This window comes from Microcaecilia unicolor, chromosome 7 (genome assembly GCF_901765095.1).
Source record: "Microcaecilia unicolor chromosome 7, aMicUni1.1, whole genome shotgun sequence".
Taxonomy (NCBI): domain Eukaryota; kingdom Metazoa; phylum Chordata; class Amphibia; order Gymnophiona; family Siphonopidae; genus Microcaecilia; species Microcaecilia unicolor.
This window is the reverse complement of record NC_044037.1, coordinates 143,868,879-143,889,419: the sequence shown is the minus strand read 5'-3', so window position 1 is coordinate 143,889,419 and position 20,541 is coordinate 143,868,879. Positions and strand designations below refer to the sequence as shown.

At 43.7% G+C, this 20,541-nt stretch overlaps 1 protein-coding gene across 1 annotated transcript in view; it reads right to left on the bottom strand.

Annotated features, from left to right (window-relative positions):
* NDUFA10 (NADH:ubiquinone oxidoreductase subunit A10) overlaps positions 1-20,541 on the bottom strand; it is a 492,721-nt gene that overhangs the window by 160,518 nt on the left and 311,662 nt on the right. The window contains exon 7 of the mRNA XM_030209674.1: positions 259-313. Coding sequence (XP_030065534.1) covers positions 259-313 — 55 coding nt within the window. The remainder of the gene's footprint in view (positions 1-258; positions 314-20,541) is intronic.

The window sequence follows — 20,541 nt, the reverse complement described above, 5'->3', positions numbered from 1 at the left end:
CTCTCAGCTTTACCAAATATTCTTTTCCCATACTCTTCTTTGTGACCTCCTATACTTTTGAAAGCTAATCTTTGCCCTTACTTTTTCTGCCACCATATTGGTCTCTTTCCTCTTTCTTTTATTTATTTTCTTAACATAGAATTGTTTTCCACTGCTCGTCTCTTCCCAAGAATCTTCCGCAAACATGCAGTACAACAGCCTATCATACCATAGAAAAACATAATACTGATAATTCATACCATGCATCAGATTTCTTACCTTCTCCACATCCTGGATCTCACTTCCAGAGTACTGCAACACTTCACTAGTCTCACTGCAGATACATTAAGATTAAAAAACATAATTAACTCTACATATCGTAAGAACATAAGATGTGCTATACTAGATCAAATTAAAGATCCATTGAGCACCAATCTTGGTCACAATTACTTAGAAGCATCCTATACTGTTTCCATTTATAATTGTTCCTCTATGTTTTGTATACTATTCCATTCTAGTATTGATTTGAGTCTGAGCTCACACCTAGGATCAAGAGGTGAAACCCCTATTCCTTTAACCCAGTGCTTTACACAAACGTGTACATCTCAACTAAAAATATTAATGGAACCACAAAAATTATCCAGTGTTCTTACACAGTATACAGAGCACATATATTCATCTAAAGAGAATGTTCCCCTCCTTAGAGGGAAAGTCTGCAATGTTTTTTTTTTTGAGACTTAATATACTTTATACAACCCCAGTCCTGTTCTGTGATGGAAAGCCTTTAAGGATTGCACTATTTTATTATATACAAAGCCGAGAAAGTCTGTGAATCCACTAGGATGCTGTCTTCTTTTAGCACAGTTTTAATGTAAATATTAGATCCTAATCTAAACCCTGATAAGAGAAAGATAAATCCAATAAATAGAACAAAAAGATATATATTGATTATTTGATATATTTTGATTATATAATACTGAACAAAAAGATTCAATAATATGTAATTTTGTGAAAAATATGTGAACCCTTAATTCAATAACCGGTGGCCCTTCCTTGTGCAGCAGTATAGCAAAGACACTTACCTGTAGCAGGTGTTCTCCGAGGACAGCAATACCCTGCTCAGCTTCTCTGCCAGGCAGTTTTTCTTGCTGGGTAGATACGTGGCATGTAGGTCCATACCGTAAAGCAGAGTCCATTGCCACATGCTGACTGCTTCCTGACACAAAGGGAAGGAACCCATACCCTCTCTGCTTGTTGACAGAGAACACTGTAAACCTGGTTGTCCGTTTGAATCAGAACAATTTGGTTCTGCAGTCGATCTCTGAAAGCCTTTAGAGCGTTCCAAATGGCCCAAAGCTCAAGGAGGCAAATGTGAAATTGGACCTCCTGGGCAGACCACATCCATTTAGTGTAAAGCCCATCTACATGAGTTCCCCAATCCAGGTTTGATGCTTCCATTGTTAACACCTACTAAGGTTGTGGAATTTGGAATGGAAGTCTCAGGGTCAAATTGGTCCTGACTGTCTACTAGAGAAGGGCATAAGCCAACTCCGGGGGAATGCAATGACATCCGTTAGGTTCCCTGTTGCTTGAGACCACTGGGAAGCTAAGGACCACTAGGCCACTCTCAAGTGGAGATGTGCCATGGGCATGACATGCACTGTGGAGGCCATGTGGCCCACCTATCTCAACATGTGCTGAGCTGAAACCTGCTTGCTGCTGCGGACCTGCAAGGCATCACTAAGGTATCCGCCCTCGCCTGGGGAATGAAGGCCCGAGCCTGCAATGTGTCTAGCAGGGCTCCTATGTACTCCATTTGTTGAGCTGGTCGGAGGTGAGACTTGGGATAATTGATGACAAACCCCAGCAACTACAGCACCTGAACAGTCATCTGCTTTGACTCTATTGCTCCATCCTGCAATGTGTTCTTGCCTAGTTAATCATCTAGATAGGGAAACATATACACTCTCAGTCTGCGTAGATACGCTGCTACCACCACCAGACACTTGGTAAATACTCTGGGAGCAGTTGCTAGGCCAAACGGCAGAATGCGATATTGGTAGTGGTGTTTCCATACTTGGAATCCGAGATACCTCCTGCGACTGGGGAGTATAAAAATGTGGGCATAGGCATCCTTTAAATCCAGAGAGCATAGCCACTCCTTTTCCTGAATTAGAGAAGGGTGCCCAGGGAAATCTTGAACTTTTCTCTGACCAGGAATTTATTCAGGGCCCTTGGGTCTAGGACTAGCTGGAATCCTCCTGTTTTCTTGGGCACAAGGAAGTACCTGGTACAGAATCCCTTTATGTCTTCCTCTTGGACTTGCAGAAGGAAAATTTATGTTACCTGATAATTTTCATTCCTTTAATCATATCATATCAGTCCAGACTAATGAGCTGTGGAGGAGTGGCCTAGTGGTTAGGGTGGTGGACTTTGGTCCTGGGGAACTGAGTTCAATTCCCACTTCAGGCACAGGCAGCTCCTTGTGACTCTGGGCAAGTCACTTAACCCTCCATTGCCCCATGTAAGCCACATTGAGCCTGCCATGAGTGGGAAAGTGCGGGGTACAAATGTAACAAAAATAAAATAAAAAATAAAAATCCACCAGCAAAAGGAGACAAAGAATATAGTTCCAAGTAATTTGCTCCCTAAGGGTATCATCCAGCCTGGAACATTCAGTATTTCAAATAGCCAAGCAATGATGATCTTAACTTTTAGAAGAAAAAACACAGAAAATGAATAGACGAAACCGCTTGTGAACAGGTGCTTGGAATCTAGGAACTCCTGCACTATTGAGGGTCAAAGCAACCAGTCAATGAGTCAGAATGGAGCAAGGCAATCTGTCACTTGGTCTCTGCTCTGGAACCTCCGGCCATAACCCTGAAACCAGGACAGTGGTTCACTGTTCAGCCAGGAACAGGAGCATGATGGAGCTGATATATATAGCAGTGTGGCAAGAAGAGAGAAGATGGATCTCGACACGATCCAACCTCCACAAGTTGAGTGACCATGACCATATCTAGCTAGACAGGCACCAGAGACAAGTACTAGAGAAACAAAAAACTGAAAGAAATTATCAAGGGAGGGCATCTGGACTGCTCTGGTATGATTAAAGGAAAGAAAATTATCAGGCAAGAATATAATTTAATCCAGACCAGTCCAAACTAATGGGATGAAACAAAGCAGTGTCCGCTATTAGGGTGGGATAAACCAGAGGATAGAAGAACCACGACAGCAGAAAAACTTCACTGGCTCCCTATCAAGGAACGCATACATTTCAAAGTCCATACAATGATCCACAAGATCCTCCAAGGCGAATCCCCAAGTTACATGACCAACTTGATCAACCTCCCAACCAGAAATGGGTCCAAATCTTCCAGAACATATCTCAATCTTCATCTTCCCAACTGCAAAGGCCTCAAATACAAAACCTACTATGCATCCAACTTCTCCGTTATAGGCAGCCAACTCTGGAATGCAATACCACGACGCATCCGAACAACCAACGAACACCTCTTCAAACAAGCCTACCCAAACAACCCAACTTAAATCTCGAACTTAATTCCACACCACCAACATTACCCATACTCCAATCCTCTCCCCCACATCTCCCCCCTTTGTTCTACTCGCTTAACTTAAACATCTCTTGATACCCTGTATCATACGTTGTGTATCTATGTAACACTCTGTACCATATCTTGTACCACACTTTGTGTTATCTCTATGTATCTGCACCATAGCTTGTAAGCCGCACTGAGCCTGCTATCAAGCGGGAAAGAGCGGGGTATAAATGCTATAAATAATAATAATAATAATCTTGAGCAGAACCTCTGCCAGTATGTGAATATATGGCTGGAGAAAGATGACCAACCTTTTAGAGAGAGAAAAGCAACCTAAACTCCCTTGGCAGACTAGCAGTCTGGCTGGGGAAGCCCAAGCGAAGACACAAGGTATGATAGTACGTAGGGTCAGAGCCAGAAAGACTCGATAAAAGAGCCCTGCCCGTCCGCGAAGATGGGGGCTCACCCAGTGCTCTAGAATCCAAGAGGGCTTGAATGGCTAGCCCGAGGAACCATGAACCATCCCCATCCGTGTGAGAGGTGAAACCCAGCTAAGCACAGCTCTACCACCAAGACCAACCAAATGTGAGAGGTTAGAATCCATAGAATTTACTCGAAATTCTATAGAATCCACAAGGACAAGCTGAGCTGACGAGACAAATCACCTTAAGCCGGAATAGATACGAGAGCAAGTGCGGCGACCCTGAAGAAAAGAAAACAAACTAAGCTGACAACAGTGTCACCTGGAGTGAAGAAGTATGTGAGCAACAAGAAAGGGACATTGCAGTACATGGTAAGGATTCTGATTATGCCTCTTGCCTGAAGCAGCGGATTAAGCTAACCATGGAAGACAGCGGACAAGGAACCCCTAAAACCACTCGTGGTGCCTCTGTGCCACACAGTCATCAAATGTTGAGAAGAGATGCAAAATGTTACAGAGGGCATGCTCTGCCAGGAATCTGGAACTGTGTTAAACAGCAGAAGATACAGCCAAGACAACAGATCTGGAGACACACCTGGAGTGGTGCCATAGAAAAGATTACTACTGCTGCTGGACACGCTACCGTGAAAATAAAACCTACAACAGGTTCCATGATCCAGGCAGAAGTTGGCTGATACCACCATTGCCTCAAGCAGAAGCTGTAGCAGCAGAGAGCAGAGGAGGCCGGTATCACCGCTGTAGCTATTAGAAGTAGGATAACCCTGTTGAATGGCAGGTGTAGAGGAGAACACTACCACAGAAACGACAAATTGAGACTGGAAATGCAGCAGTGCCTACAGGCTGCTATCATATTCGTGCCATACAGGACATAGGAGCCAACTTTTCAAAATGATTTCGGGTGCTGAAATTTTTTTTTCTTTTTTTACAGGCAGTGCATATCTCCTCCCCCCCCCCCATCTTAAAATTCTGTCTACTGCAGTCTTCACCTGGGCAGTAGCAGCGCCACTTATAGGCTGCCTGCAACCTGCACAAGGACTTCTTCCCTGAACAGTCCCACCCCTCAGTCCCCCTGTACTGTGCAAATATAAAGAGATGCAAATTTCAAATAAAAAACTTACATATTTCAATCACTATACTATAGGTTAACAAATACAAATAAAACAAAAAATGGAAAATATATCATTCTAGTGGACTAAATACATTTTTCAATTAGCTTTCAAAGGCCAAAACCTCTTTCCTCAGGTCAGGACAGTATACTGCTGTTATGGTATTCTGTTCTGACATAAGAAAGGAGGGTTTAGTCTCCAAACATTAGTCAAAAATGTATTAAAATTAGTCCAGTAAAGATATCACCTTACTTCCATTTTCTGTATTTAGTAACACAGCTACCACACTACTTTATCCTAAACTAAAAATAAAATTCATTTTTTTCCTACCTTTGTGGTCTGGCCATTTACTGTTTCTAATTGTTTTGGTCCCAGTCTCTTGTTTCTTCTTTCCTCGATCTTTAACTTTCCCCCCTTTCCATCCAGCGTCTACCCCCTCTCTCCCCCCTTTCCTTCCACCATCTTCCCCCTCTCTTCCCCCTTTCCATCCAGCATCTGCCCCCTCTCTCTTTCCTTTCCATTCAGCGTCTGCCCCCTCTCTTCCCTCTTTCCATCCAGCGTCTATTTTCTCCATCCATGTGTAGTTTTTCTCCACTCTCCCCTGCCCTCTCCCCCCATCCATATCCAGTAATTCTCCTCTCTCCCCTGCCCTCCCATCCATACTACTACTTATCATTTCTATAGCACTACAAGGCATACGCAGCGCTGTACACCATACACAAAAAGACAGTCCCTGCTCAAAGCGCTTACAATCTAGAACCAGATGCATCCATCATTTTGTGTTCACTGCAGTGTGGCACAGGTGAAGAGTAACCGTACCACACATTTATAAAGAACCCTGTCTGATTTTGCAGGGCACTTTCTCCACATACCATGTTCCAAGACATAAAGCAGCACTCAGGCTCTTTGGGGAGCAATAAATTCAGTGCTTTTTATTCTACATTTCATCCTATTCTCATTTGAGATTGTATTTCAAAGGAAACACTGTGCATATTTTACTATTTATGGATAGTTCCCTGGTGCAACCATCATTCTTCAAATTATGCTCAGAATACAATGTATAGTCTACTACAGAAAGCTTAGGAGCAGCTGGTTCCAATAGTAAACAAATAAGGCTTAACATACCACTCCTATTAAAAGTGCAGCACAAAGACACTAACTCTGCCCAGATCCTTGTTAATATCTGCCCAAACTTCTGAACAGGCTACTTCTTTTCAAAATGCAGTGATTTTTCTACATTCTCAGGCTACAAGAACCATGAACTCTTCTTTAGCATTTCAATTACAATTTTAAAACAGAGAACAAAAAAATGTTTTTCTTGCCATTGCACAATCTCCTTTTGGTTTCTCATCAGTTATGTTGTGATAAAGTCACCTCCAGGATAGTTGGGTTAAGGCAGTTTCAGTCTGAAATACAAGTCCCAGAAGGCATTGCAGATAAGGAGCCAGAGGGGGAGATGAAGAACCCGGACTGGACTCCTAGCTGCAATCGGGGAAGACATGGGTGTAAGCTGGCCGGTGGTGTAGAGTGGCTGCCACTAGGCGGAGAGTTAGGAAACCCTGTGTGCAGGAGCTCATCATTGGTCTCGTTAGTCTAATGCTTAACTCAGCTGGTTTGGGTGTGAGGAAGCTAATGGAAGGAGAATGATTGGTGGTGGTAGCTGAAGCCAGGGATTGATTAGGCAGATGGGAAGGAGTCCTAGCAGTAGAGTTCAGTTCAGGAGAGAGAAGCAGAAGGAGAGAAGCAGTTGCAGGCTGAAAACCCTTGGGCAGGGAGGTCCCTAAAGTATTTGCAGGCTGAAAACCCTTGGGCAGGGAGGTCCCTAAAGTACTGAAGCAGGCTGAAATTCCTTGGGTGAGAGGAAGTCCCAAAAGTATTGAATTCACTGTGAAGCTGATGCAGGGGAAAACCCTTGGGTAGAAGGAGTCCCTAAAATATTGAACTCTCCTGAAGGTAAAGAGGATAGAAGGTAGAAAATGCTGCTTGGTGACTGAACTGTGATGATGAACTGAAAGAACTGTTTGTCTTGGGAACTGATTTACTGTTTATTGTGCACTGTAAGCCTGTATTGAATCCTGGTATGTGCTATGCTGCTGTTGGAACTGTGTACTAGAAACCTGCATGGAATAAAAGTCCTTAAGATTGAAGTTACTGGTGGACATCTATTTCTTCATTGTACCGGGAGCCTGTGGCTGGAGGAGATTGTTCTATCCTTGGCTGCACAAGAGAGGTACCTGGTTACAATGTGTAACAGCAGTTTAAGGTTCAAATGACATCTGACCTTTTTAAACATTTGTAACAGCAGCCAGAGATAAAATAGAGCACCATTTAATCGGGAAAGACTCTGTGCTTGCAGTCTGTTTCAGGGGTGTAGGCAGGAGAAATTTATTATAAATATTAAGACAAATCATGGCCATTAACTGAAAAGAAAAAAAATAACCCTAAACATGAGCCCTTAGGACACTTTAGTCTCACTTTCAAAGACACATTTTTTCATGAAATAAGAGGACGACACAAATTAAACTTTTTTCTACCTCCTGTTAGTTTAAAGTCTATTGCTTTGACTTACCTGACTGAAGAGCAGTAAAAGCAAAGCATAGCACAGCAGGATGCCTCTTGTCTTCTCTCCTTCTCTTTCTCAGCCTCCGCCCTTGTGTAAACAGGAAATGAGGGCGGGAAACTCAGAGAGGCAGCCTGCTGTGCTCTGCCCTGCTTTGCTTTCACTGGTAAAAATCAGTTTTAAGTGCTGGCTGAGCTGCAGGAAAGCAAGGAGGGCAGGTTTCAAAATATTGGGGGTGCTCGAGCACCCACAGCACCCATGGAGTCGGCGCCTATGATACAGGATGCTACTGCCAGAATGCCATCTGAGCAAACCCACAGCGCCGCCAGGAGCCAAGACACCAGTGAAAGAACTGGGCGTTGCATTCGTGCAATATAAAAAAGTTCCAGAACTGTGCAACACGGATGGCATGCAGCAAGACAAAACACCTAAACTACTGTAAATGCCTGTGAGGCAACACCATCTCTACAATATGGAAGGCAACCCCACAGAGCCAAATAACCAGCAGGGTTGGGTCCACCATAGAACATGGCCGTGCAAAAGACCAGCATACAAGGGGACTCCGCAACTGTTGCCACAAGCCCGGAGAACGAGCCATGCAGCAAGGAATTGCCGAATCACAGAAAACACTGGCCCCTCATCCAACCGGCTCAGCCATGAGTTAGGAAGCTAAGCGGTACGCTAGGAGCAGGCAGAATGGGAGGAACAGCAGAAAGCCAGTGAGGAAAGAGACAGGTGAAACCCCTTAACAGAGAGGCACAGCCAGGTGACTACTGGCAACCATGGAGCCCGAACTGAATTTAAAAAAAAGGCGTGAAACACATGAAAATGCCACAAAAAGAGCAGAAAAAAACCAAATCTGTACAGACAGAGCAAAGGTGCAAACAGACTGAGACTGAGACACTAAAATATCCTGCCCAAAAACCTCACAGCCAAGAAAACCACTGCCAAGAGACCCCATGTCATACATTGCTGAAACTATAAACCACCAAAGGCTGACAGGTCTCTTCTGTGTGTGTGTGTGTGTGTGTGGGGGGGGGGGGGGGGGGTGTTCCACTGTCTGTGAGATGCACTGACAATGACTGACAAGGGGCTGAACAGCAAGAAAAAAATAAAACAGCTTACCTTAAATGGAGAAATAGTAACAGAGTCTTAGCCCACCTGAGAACATGGCAGAAGTAAAAGAACTCCTCTTCTTGCCACATTCAAACCTCACCAAGCCGCAGCAGGTCACATAAGAGGAAGGGGAGAGGAGGGACCCAATACCATCAGGTATCACCCTAGCTGGCAGATGAGGGACCCAGCACCACCGGGTGTCATCTTTAAATAAGCCCAACTCTGATTACCAGCACACCCCTTGGCTCAACTGTAACCCAGCAAGCTGGGACAGGAGCCAGCCAGCAAGCACCAAGAGCAGCTGCACAATCTGTCCACCATCACGCTAGGAGACAGAAAAACTAATGAACATTCAAGGCTGCATGATACCCTTAAGGGGTGAATTACTTGGAACTATTTTCTCTGTCTCCTTCTGTAGATGGATGGACACAACCCACAAGCCTGGACTGTTCTGGTATAAATGACAAGGAAGGGCGGAGATTTCCTCTACAAGTACCTGCTTGTGCTGAGAGCTTATGAAAAATGCTCTCAGTGGGCAATTTGGTGGCCTCTGATGCCAATTCAGAGCATAACTGAGACAGACTATTTGAAGAACCCACCAGTTGGAGGTTACACAGGAGTATCTGTGATGATAAATATTCAGCCACCCCCCTACTGGTAAGCAGTCCGGGATGGTTACCTTTAGTGTGGCTATGCTCTGCTGAAGCCAACCAAAAGCCTGTGCCCTGCTTTGACTGGGGAGCCGGCTGAATCTTCTGGGCGTGGGGTTGACGAGGCCTGGGACACTGGGCCTGGGAGGGAGACAGGAACCTAAGCCTCTGCAAGTAATAGGGTCGCTGCCTAGGCCTGCTCGCAAATCTTCTTGTTAAAGAAGACGCAGACAGAGGATGCCGAGACAAAATTTGGCTGCTGTCTGTATGGTTATTTATTTTTCTCCAAACAGATTGTCCCTTCAGAATGGCACATCCGTAAAACCTCTCTTGAACTGCAGGATCAAAGTCACAGACATGCCATGAAAGTCTGCGCATCCCCACACCTATGCCAAAAAGTCTAGATGCAATATCAAAAGAGTCATAGGCTCTGGTGCCAGATTTTGTTGGTTGCTGCTATATGGTTTGCTTATATGGTTTGGCACATGTTCAGTAAAAAGATTTAATTACAAAAGAGTCATAAGTACCCCTGGCCAGATAATGCCTACAGTTCATCTGCTTGTTGGCCTGCTGGCGAAGCTCTATGGCCTACTCCAGTGGGAGAGAATCCACCAGACTGAGTGTACTATTTACTAAAGACTACAAGTACAGGCTCATGTAGAGCTGGTAGGTCTGGATGTGCGGCAAAGAACATCAAGGTCAGCAAAGCCTTCCTCTCAAACGAATCCAGGTCCTAATCTCTCATCCTGGGGGCACCAGATTGAGAGAACTCTTGGTCTAGAACTATTGGCCCTTTTGAGAGCGGATTCGATAATCATGGAGTAGTGTAGCAGCGGTGCCCTCTCAAATCCGGGAGCCTTTTAAATAAGATACTGCATATTACTACTACTACTTATCATTTCTATAGCGCTACTAGATGTACGCAGCGCTGTACACTTGAACATGATGAGACAGTCCCTGCTCGAAAGAGCTTACAATCTAATTAGGACAGACAAACAGGACAAACAAGAGATAAGGGAACGTTAAAGTGAGGATGATAAAATAAGGGTTGTGAACAAGTGAACAAGGGTTAGGAGTTAAAAGCAGCATCAAAAAGGTGGGCTTTTAGCTCAGATTTGAAGACGGTCAGAGATGGAGCTTGACGTACCGGCTCAGGAAGTCTATTCCAGGCATATGGTGCAGCAAGATAAAAGGAACGGAGTCTGGAGTTAGCAGTGGAGGAGAAGGGTGCAGATAAGAGAGATTTACCCAGTGAATGGAGTTCCCGAGGAGGAATGTAGGGAGAGATGAGAGTGGAGAGGTACTGAGGAGCTGCAGAGTGAATGCACTTATAGGTCAATAAGAGGAGTTTGAACTGTATGTGGAAACGGATAGGAAGCCAGTGAAGTAATGGCACCTTCTTAGGTGCAACCTGCACTGTGATGGGAGGATGCCCAGCTCCTCAACAATGCATCCTTGAGGATAGGGTGCAATGGCACAATGACCCCTTCCTTAGGAGGACACTTGTAGCCCAGGACAGACATCATTGTCTGCCTTAGGCTCCTCCTCCATCTTCAACTTAAATGGGACAGCCACAGTCATTTCGCTGACAAAACCAGTGAAACAATGTCTCATGTGGAGATTTCCAACTCTTGAGGAGGTGAGGGATCAGATGGTATTCCATATGACTCCTCCTCCGAGAAGTAATTTGGATCCTCATCTGACTCCCATGAGTGGTCCCAATCAGACTCTTCAGCATTCTCAGATGCTACTAAATGAGTCTGTACCAACCTTGGCCTAGTGGAACAAAGTACACGACCTGAAGAGCTCCGAGGTACAGCCCTCTGGGAAACCTTCCTCCCCTGACGTTGAGAGCAGTACTGCATGCATTGATGTAGACACCCTTTGGGATGCTGGCACTGAAGATCTCTGCATTGGCATCGGTGAAGGCTCAGAGGAGGTTTAAGGTTCCGCTGGGGGGGCAAGTGCCCTCAATGCTTCAGCCGTGTGCCCCTGCAGTAACTGTGTCAGCTCCTCTCTTAGCATTTTCCAGAACCACTCTATGAAGGCAGGCATAAGCAAAGATGTAGGAGCCGGGAGAGAGGCAGCCTGAGAAGGCATTGGTGCCAAACCAGTAGTGGGGACCTGGCCGCTTGGAGGCTTGTACACCGGCACTTCTTCTAAGGAGGTGGAGCATACCTCCCAGTACCAGTGCTTCTCGGGTATTGGGGGATCTGATGCCTCGGTGCTCCAGGCACTGTGCGTCGAGGAAGACCAGTGCTTATGCTTCTTGGGCTTCTCCTGATGCATAGAGTCCTTGTCCCCCGGTGGTGATGAGGATGCCACTGAACCCATGCGTACCCTCTGTGTCTGGCCCCATGATGACCGGTCCTGAGGTCTGCCATCAGTGCCCGGTACCAGTGCCCGGAGAGCTCCTCGATGTCGGTGCACTCCCAGTGGATGTAGAAGTCTGAGCAGCCATGGAGGTCGATGCTGCTGGTGCTGAAGTCGATGTATCAGCCTTCGAGGAGCTTTCTGTGCCCGCTAAGTTCTCACCTGCATTTGCAAACACAGAGAACAAGCACAGGGCTCACGATCATGTCCAAGGTACCTGATGCACCAAGAGTGTGGGTCCATGACAGAAATCACCCTATTACACTGGGCGCACCTCTTGAAACCACTGGGGGGTGGGGGGGGTGGGTGGGGGGTCTTATGAGACACTGAACAAAGAATCGCAGCTAAATTAAATTCCTCAATCTTGAACTGAGAAAAAGGGACAGTGCGCAAATCGAGGTCAGGGCTGCTGCCTAAACAGCTCAGCCACACCTGAAAACAAGGAAAACTTGAAACGCCAAAAAACTCTAATAAAATAAGAGGGACTGAGGAAAAAAGTAAACAGAAGAAAAATTACTTAAAAATAAAACAAAGAAACACGCACTGGAAGGCACAAAAAAAGTCTTAAAGGCAGCGTGAAGGAGAGAACACAAGAATGTGTCCTCTCAACTCCGTGGAAAACCTAAGACTGAATTACCTGTGCTCGTGCATCAGGCTGGAAGGTACCCCTGCATGCACGGTGGGATGCTGCTAGAAGCTTCTACAATACTCGCTAGTTAGCGTCCGCACCGTGCTCCATCAGATGACGTCACCCAAATGTGAGAATATGAAGGCCTGCTTGTCCACAGAGAGCATCAACTAAATCTTTCCTTTAACTGCTTATAATCTTTCATACTGCCAAGGATGAATTTTGGCCCATTCTTCCGTACAGAATTGTTTCAACTCCATGACATGAGGCTTTCCTTTTATGAATAGTTTGCTTTTAGGTGTTACCACACTTCAATAGGTTTTTGGTCTGAACTTTGACTTGGTCTGATATTCTGTTCTAGAACTTTCCAATATAAAGCAAACTATTTATGGTTCTATCAATGATGGCAAGCCATCCAGGTACTAATGCAATAAAATAGCTCCACTACCATGTTCGACAGTCACCTCTTTCATTTGAAGTCTGGATGAGGTTCTTACTTTGGAAGGCAGTGCTTAGTGTTCATCAAATAAAATTTTATTATAACCAAGGTCGCCAATTTTTGACTATCTGTCCAGAGCAGTGGTTTCCAACCACTGTCAAGACACACTGGTGTGTCACCAAAAATTTGAGACACAGCATGCTTGTTCTTTTCTTAACAAGCATGTGTGCTGCAAGTTAGGAGAGTTGAGAACCAGGAAGTAAGGTACTTGAAATCTCCACAACTAGTCCCTATTTCTGTCATTAGCCTCAAATGTTATAGCTCACCTCTCTCTTCCACTCTGGCATCTGTATTTTGCTTACATCATTATTAGCAACAATGAAATAATACATAGGGGTTTTCCTTTGTTTAGCTGAAAACTGTAACGTTTAGAAAGTCACAACATGTGAATAAAGTGTCAGCCATGTCACAACCTAAGAACGATTGAGAACCACTGGTCCAGAGAATATTAATCCAGACTCCTGTGGGTTATTCATATGCTCTTTGGTGAACCTGAGGTGGGCAGCAATGCGATGTGTACACAGTGGTTTCTTCCTAGCTACTTAGTCACATTGCCATTTTTTCCCTAATAGGTATCAAATGAATTCTTAAATCAGCTGTAATGACAGAAGCGTACAGACCTTTAGAGGTCAGTCTGGAGTTCGTTGTGACTGTTGATGGTTTTCCAGTTTGTTCTTTAGGTGATCTTGGCACGATAACTGCTCCACGGTACAGTTACTGGAATATTCAAATCATTCCACTTATAGAATATTTGTCAGATACGGGATAGGAGCCCCAAATATTTAGAAATGATCTTGCAACCCTGTCTGGATTGATGAGCAACAATTTTTGTAGGTCTTCTAAAATCTATTTTCCTCATGACATAACTTATGGTGAACACCAAACTTAAAATTTTCAATACAACAAGATGCCCGAACTCATGTGTATGGATTTATCCTGCAGGGTGTTTTACTTATTACTCAGTTATTTAAGCACCCAATTCTATTTAGCAAGCTAATTGTGCTGAGGAACATAGGGATTCATTTACTATTTTAGACACTGGTTGTGAAATAGTGTTACTGGGACTGCCGGATTCCGTCACTTCCTACTCTTCCCCATTATCTCTTGTAGATTTTCCTGCTGTATTAGCTTCATTTTACTGCACTGGCGTTTGCCTCTGTGGTGCGCTGTAAGCCACACTGAGCCGGAAACTGTGGGGTACAAATGAGATAATAAATAAATTTAGTAAATAGAAATCTTGCCTCACCAATCTACTACATTTCTTTAAAGGGGTGAATAAACATGTGGATAAAGGTGAGCCAGTCGATATTGTGTATCTGGATTTTCTTAACAAAGTACCTCATGAAAGACCCCTGAGGAAATTAGAAAATCATGGGATAGGAACTAATGTCCTCTTGTGGATTAAAAACTGGTTAAAAGATAGAAAAAAGACAGGTCTAAATGGTCAGTATTCTCAATGGAGAGGAATAGATAGCAGGGTTCCCCCAAGGGTCTGTGCTGGGACCGCTGTTTTATAACATATTTATAAACAATCTAGAAATGGGAATACCTAGCGAGGTAATTAAGTTTGCTGATGACACAAAGTTATTCAAGGTTGTTAAATCACAAAAGGATTGTGAAAAACTGCAAAAGGACGTTACAAGACTGGGAGACTGGGCATCCAAAGGGCAGATGACATTTAATGTAAGCAAGTGCAAAGCAATGCATGTGGGAAACAGGAACCCAACACCATAGCTATGACATGCAAGGTTCCACATTAGGAGTCATCACCCAGGAAAAGGATCTAGGCGGCGGCAAAAAGCAAATAGAATGTTAAAGACGTTAAAGATGATAAGACGTTAAAGACGATAAGACGTTAAAAACATCTGCCCAGTGTGCTGCAGCGGCTAAGAAAGCACACAGAATGTTGGGTATTATTAGGAAAGGGATGGAAAACAAACATGAGGATGTTATAATGCCGTTGTATCGCTCTATGGTGCGACCACACCTTGAGTACTGTGTCCAATTCTGGTCGCTGCATCTCAAAAAAGATATAAAGAAATTAGAAAAGGTGCAGAGAAGGGCGACGAAAATGATAAAGGGAATGAAATGACTTCCCTATGAGGAAAGGCTGAGAAGGTTAGGGCTCTTCAGCTTGGAGAAAAGGCAGATGAGGGGTGATGTGATAGAAGTCTACAAGATAATGAGCAGATTAGAGCGGACAGATCTTGCAGACTATGCTCATCTTTAGAGACCACTCATGAGGTTGCATTATCCTGCTCAGTCTGTCGGCCAGACTGTTGTTTACACCTGCCAGATAAGTGGCTTGGAGAAACATGCCGTGACAGCGTGCCCAAAGCCACATCTGAACAGTTTCCTGACACAGAGGGCACGATCCGGTACCCCCCTGCTTGTTGGTGTAGTACATGGCAACCTGATTGTCTGTTTGAATTAAGATGACTTGGTTAGACAGCCGATCTCTGAAAGCATTTAGAGCGTTCCACATTGCTCTTAATTCCAGGAGGTTGATCTGCAGACCCTTTTCCTGAAAGGACCAGGCTCCCTGAGTGTGGAACCCATCTACATGAGCTCCCCACCCCAGGAGAGATGCATCCATCGTCAGCACTTTCTGTGGCTGAGGAACTTGGAATTGTCACCCCATGGTCAAATTGGATAGAATCGTCCACCACTGAAGAGAATTCCGAAAGCTGGTGGACAGTTGGACTACATCTTCTAGATCCCCCGCAACTTGAAACCACTGGGAAGCTAGGGTCCATTGAGCTGATCTCATATGTAGACGTGCCATGGGAGTTACATGAACTGTAGAGGCCAGGTGCCCCAGAAGTTTCAACATCTGCCGAGGCGTGACCTGCTGGGACGCTCGAATCATGGACACCAGGGACAGAAGGTTGTCTGCCCTCGCCTCGGGAAAGTAAGCTCGAGCTGTCTGAGTGTTCAACAGGGCTCCAATGAATTCCAATTTTTGGACTGGGGTGAGATGGGACTTGGGATAATTTAGGATGAACCCCAGTAGCTCTAGCACCCGAATAGTCATTCGCATGGACTACAGAGCACCCTCCTTCGAGGTGTTCTTCACCAGCCAATCGTCGAGACGCTGCGACGCTGCAACTACAGCTAGGCATTTGGTAAACACTCTGGGCGCAGACGCCAGGCCAAAAGGCAGTACACTGTACTGAAAGTGCTGTCTTCCTAGCCAAAATCGAAGATACTACCTGTGAGCTGGGAGTATCGAGATGTGGGTGTAAACATCCTTTAAGTCCAGAGAGCACAGCCAATTGTTTTCCTGAATCATGGGAAGAAGGGTGCCCAGGGAAACCATTCTGAAATTTTCTCGGACTAGAAATTTGTTCAGGGCCCTTAGGTCTAGGATGGGACGCATCCCCCCTGTTTTCTTTTGCACAAGGAAGTGCCTGGAATACCCAGCCCTTCTTCCCCTGGCGGAACGGGTTCAACCGCTTGGGCCTGTAGAAGGGCGGAGAGTTCCTCTGCAAGTATCTGTTTGTGCTGGGAGCTGTAAGAATGAGCGCCCGGTGGACAATTTGGAGGCTTGGATTCCAGATTGAGGGTGTATCTACTACTTATCACTTCTATAGCGCTACAAGGCATACGCAGCACTGTACATCATACACGAAAAGACAGTCCCTGCTCAAAGAGCTTACAATCTAAATAAGACAGGTAAACAGACAGAACATCTAAGAGGTAAGGGAATTAAAGAGGTGGGGTACAGGGCAAGTGAGTAAAGCAGTGTCAAAGAGGTGGGCTTTTAGCCTGGACTTGAAAACGGCCAAAGACGGGGCTAGACGTACAGGCTCGGGAATGTTGGAATTTATTGTATTTTACATGCATTGCCTGTCACCAATTTTTTCTCTGTGATTACTCTGTGACCTCTGATGTGAATTACTTAGAGAGGTCACAGCTATGCAACTTCCTGTGGGGGTTAGGCACAGCACATGGAGCTCATGGTCTCTCCTAACCTGAGAGGATCTATGGTGGTGTGAGCATCCATTACCATCTAAGCACATGGAAAGAGCTGATAATCCAAATGTATAGTATTATGTATATATAAGCCTGTCTGATTATAATCTAACTACAAACTGTGAGTAAACAGATGTTTTGTTACTTCAACTTTAAAGTGACTCAGCAGTGAATTATTCTGGGGTGTATGATGAGAGAGATGAAGAAAAGAAATTAACATTTCTAAAGCTGAAGCTGTGTGTATAAAATCTGCTAATTATTTACTACAAATAATCCAACAAAAGGGTTATGGGCCCAGGGCCAGGAATTGAAAAAGAAAAAAGAGAAATATTACCAGGCAGTAAAAAAGCCACATTTTTCTCTTAAGTTTTAAAAGAAAGATTCAGTCTGTCTCTCTCTCCCCCCACACAGAAGGCAAGGCTAAGAAAATGGCTGAGGGAGGAAATTCACCATTTTTCCACTCTCTCAAGGTGCCTAAATTAACTGAGTTTAATTATCAGCAGTGGGAACTAAGATTCAGATGTCTCCTTCAAGCAAAGAAATTGGGTATATGTTTGGACCAAAACAGAACAGCTGAAAATATGGCTGAATGGGACAATGCAAACTATTATGTGAAGTGCATGTTTTTGGAAGCTCTCTCAGAGAAACAAGCCATATTAGTGGAGGAAAAAGATACAGCAAACAACATTTTATATAAACTGAGAACTATGTATGCAACTACATATGCAAAACAGCAACCAATTTGGTTGGCAGAGTTGAATGAGACCAAATTAAGGGATAAAAGTAAGTGTAATGATCACATTATGCATCTTATGTCTTCATTTCAAAAGCTAGAACTTTCTGGAATTCCCATGTGTGATGCATTGAAAAGAGCATTTCTTTTTACCTCACTATCAAAGAAGTTTGATGTTTTTAGGTCTGTAAATGAAGCCATTGAAGGGCAATCTTTTGAACAGGCAGCATCAAAACTGAGGCAGGAATGCATAATTAATGATTCTGAGGAGATGTGTTCTCAAAGCAAGTCAGAGAGAAATGAAACAAATTTCTTGGCAAAGAACAGAGGAAGGCGGAGCTATGGGAAAACTCCACCCAAGGGCAAGCTGATTTGCTACTCATGTGGAAAGGAGGGACATGTATCTAAATGGTGTAAGGAAACACAAAACACTCCCTCTAGCTCACCTAAGCCAATGGAACAAAAGAATTCTCCAACCAGGAAATGTATGAAAGACAATAATAAACATAAGAGCTTTCTAATGGCAGAAAAATCTTTGACTATGGTAAATAATAATTCAAATGAAAGTACTTGGATTTTGGATTCGGGGAGCACATGCCATTTAACCAATTCTAAGGATTTCTTTCAGGAAATGAGTCCAGAAGAAGGTATTCTTAAAACTGCAAACGCAGGGACTACTCAGATCCAAGCAAAAGGCATTGGATTCTTAAAATGCAAAGTGTCTAATGAAGTTAAAGAAATTCCTGTAAGTGATGTCTTGTATATTCCCCAAGCAGTTTGCAATATGCTTAGTGTATCTACATTAGATAAGAAGGGATTTGCGATTCATTTTGAAAACAGTAAGTGCACAATCTCTAAAAATGATGAAGTGTATGCTGAAGCTTTTATGCATAATGATATTTATAAACTGAGCATTTCAGGTGAAGCCTCACATATGGCGCAAGTAAGGAAGAATGATGGTAAATGTAGTCTGGAAATCTGGCATCGCCGCCTGGGACATCGTGATTCTAAGGTGATCCAGGATCTTCACAGTGGGCAACTAGCCACTGGCATTCAGATAAGTGCAGATGCTGGTAAAATGGAGAAATGCATAGACTGTGTTACTCAAAAAGGTGTGAGACCCTCATTTCCTGCATACACAGGAAATAGGAGTAATAAAGTACTGGACTTAATACACAGTGACTTATGTGGACCGTTTAATATCCCATCATTGGGAAATAACAGATTTGTGCTAATATTCTTGGATGATTTCTCTAGATACTGTGTGGCCTATTTGCTGAAAGAAAAAAGTCAAGTCACAGACATGCTGAAGAAATACGTAGCCATGGTGAGCAATAAATTTGAAAGAAAACCAAAGGTTCTTCAGACCGACAATGGTGGTGAGTTCACTTCACAAAGCATGCGCACATTTCTAGAACAAGAAGGCATTCAGCATATCACAACAGTAGCTTATACACCAGAGCAAAATTCTGTTGCAGAGAGAAAATTTAGGTCACTTGTGGAAATGACCAGATGTATGCTGTCAGATAGCAATCTCCCTAAAAGACTATGGGGGGAAGCCATTCTCACAGCAGTGTACCTACAAAACAGAATGCCAACTAAAGGCGCTGAGCGCACACCACATGAGACATGGCATGGTAGGAATGCCAAACCTGTCACACATAAGAACATTTGGAAGTACAGCATATGCTCATGTACCAAAGCAAAGAAGGCATAAGCTGGATTCCACAACAGAAAGGGGCATTTTAGTTGGCTATGCTCCAGGACACAAAGGATATAGAATTTTGAATCTGAAAACTGGCATTGTTGGCATAAGACATGTTACATATTTTGATGAAAACAAAAGGGTTGATAAAGGCTGGATTATCCCAGATGAGCCTTATCATCCAGAATATGAAACTAGAACCATAATAGACATGCCAGTGTATATAAATGCCATACCAAGGCAGATGTCTGAAAGCAACTCATCTGTATCTAACGAGGAACAGGCAGAGGAAGCAGACACAGAAAGAATCATTGAAGAAGACAGTACAGTTGGAGAAGGGGAATCAATTGGAGAAGGACTCTCAGATTTAGAGGATGCGGAAAGGTCAGACCAACCTGTTGTCAGACGCTCATCCAGGGAAAACAAAGGTGTTCCACCCCCAAGACTGTCTTACCTAACAAAGTCAGCAGAAGCTCAAGAGCCCTTAACATGGGATGAGATTGAGAAAATGCCAGCAGAAGAAGCTGCTGAATGGCGTAAAGCTGCACAAGAAGAAATTGATGCATTGGATAAAAATAATACTTGGATTCTTACAAAATTACCTCCTGGCAAGAAAGCTATAGGATGCAAATGGGTATTCAAGTTAAAAAGGAATGCACAAGGAAAAGTGGAAAGGTATAAAGCCAGATTAGTCGCAAAGGGATATCTTCAAAAATATGGAGAAGATTTTGATGAAGTGTTTGCACCTGTAGTGAAACACACGACAATTAGAACACTTCTGAGCATTGCAGTCTCAAAAGGCATGCAAGTCAACCACATTGATGTGAAAACAGCATTTCTTCATGGAGATATAACTGAAGACTTGTACATGGAACAGCCAACAGGTTTCATAAATACAAAACAAAGACAGCTAGTGTGTAAATTAAACAAAGGTCTTTATGGATTAAAGCAAAGTGCAAAATGTTGGAATGACAAATTGCATGAAATATTGACAAATTTAGGATTTAAGCAAGGTGAAGCAGATAAATGCTTGTACACTAGGTGCAGAAATGGACAATATGCATACATTTTAGCTTTTGTTGATGATCTGCTCATTGCAAGCGAAAGTGAGCAAGAGTACAAGGACATTGTAAAATATTTAAACCTAAATGTTGAGATAAAAGAACTTGGTAATGTGTCATACTATCTTGGTATAGAAATTGAGAAACAAAATGA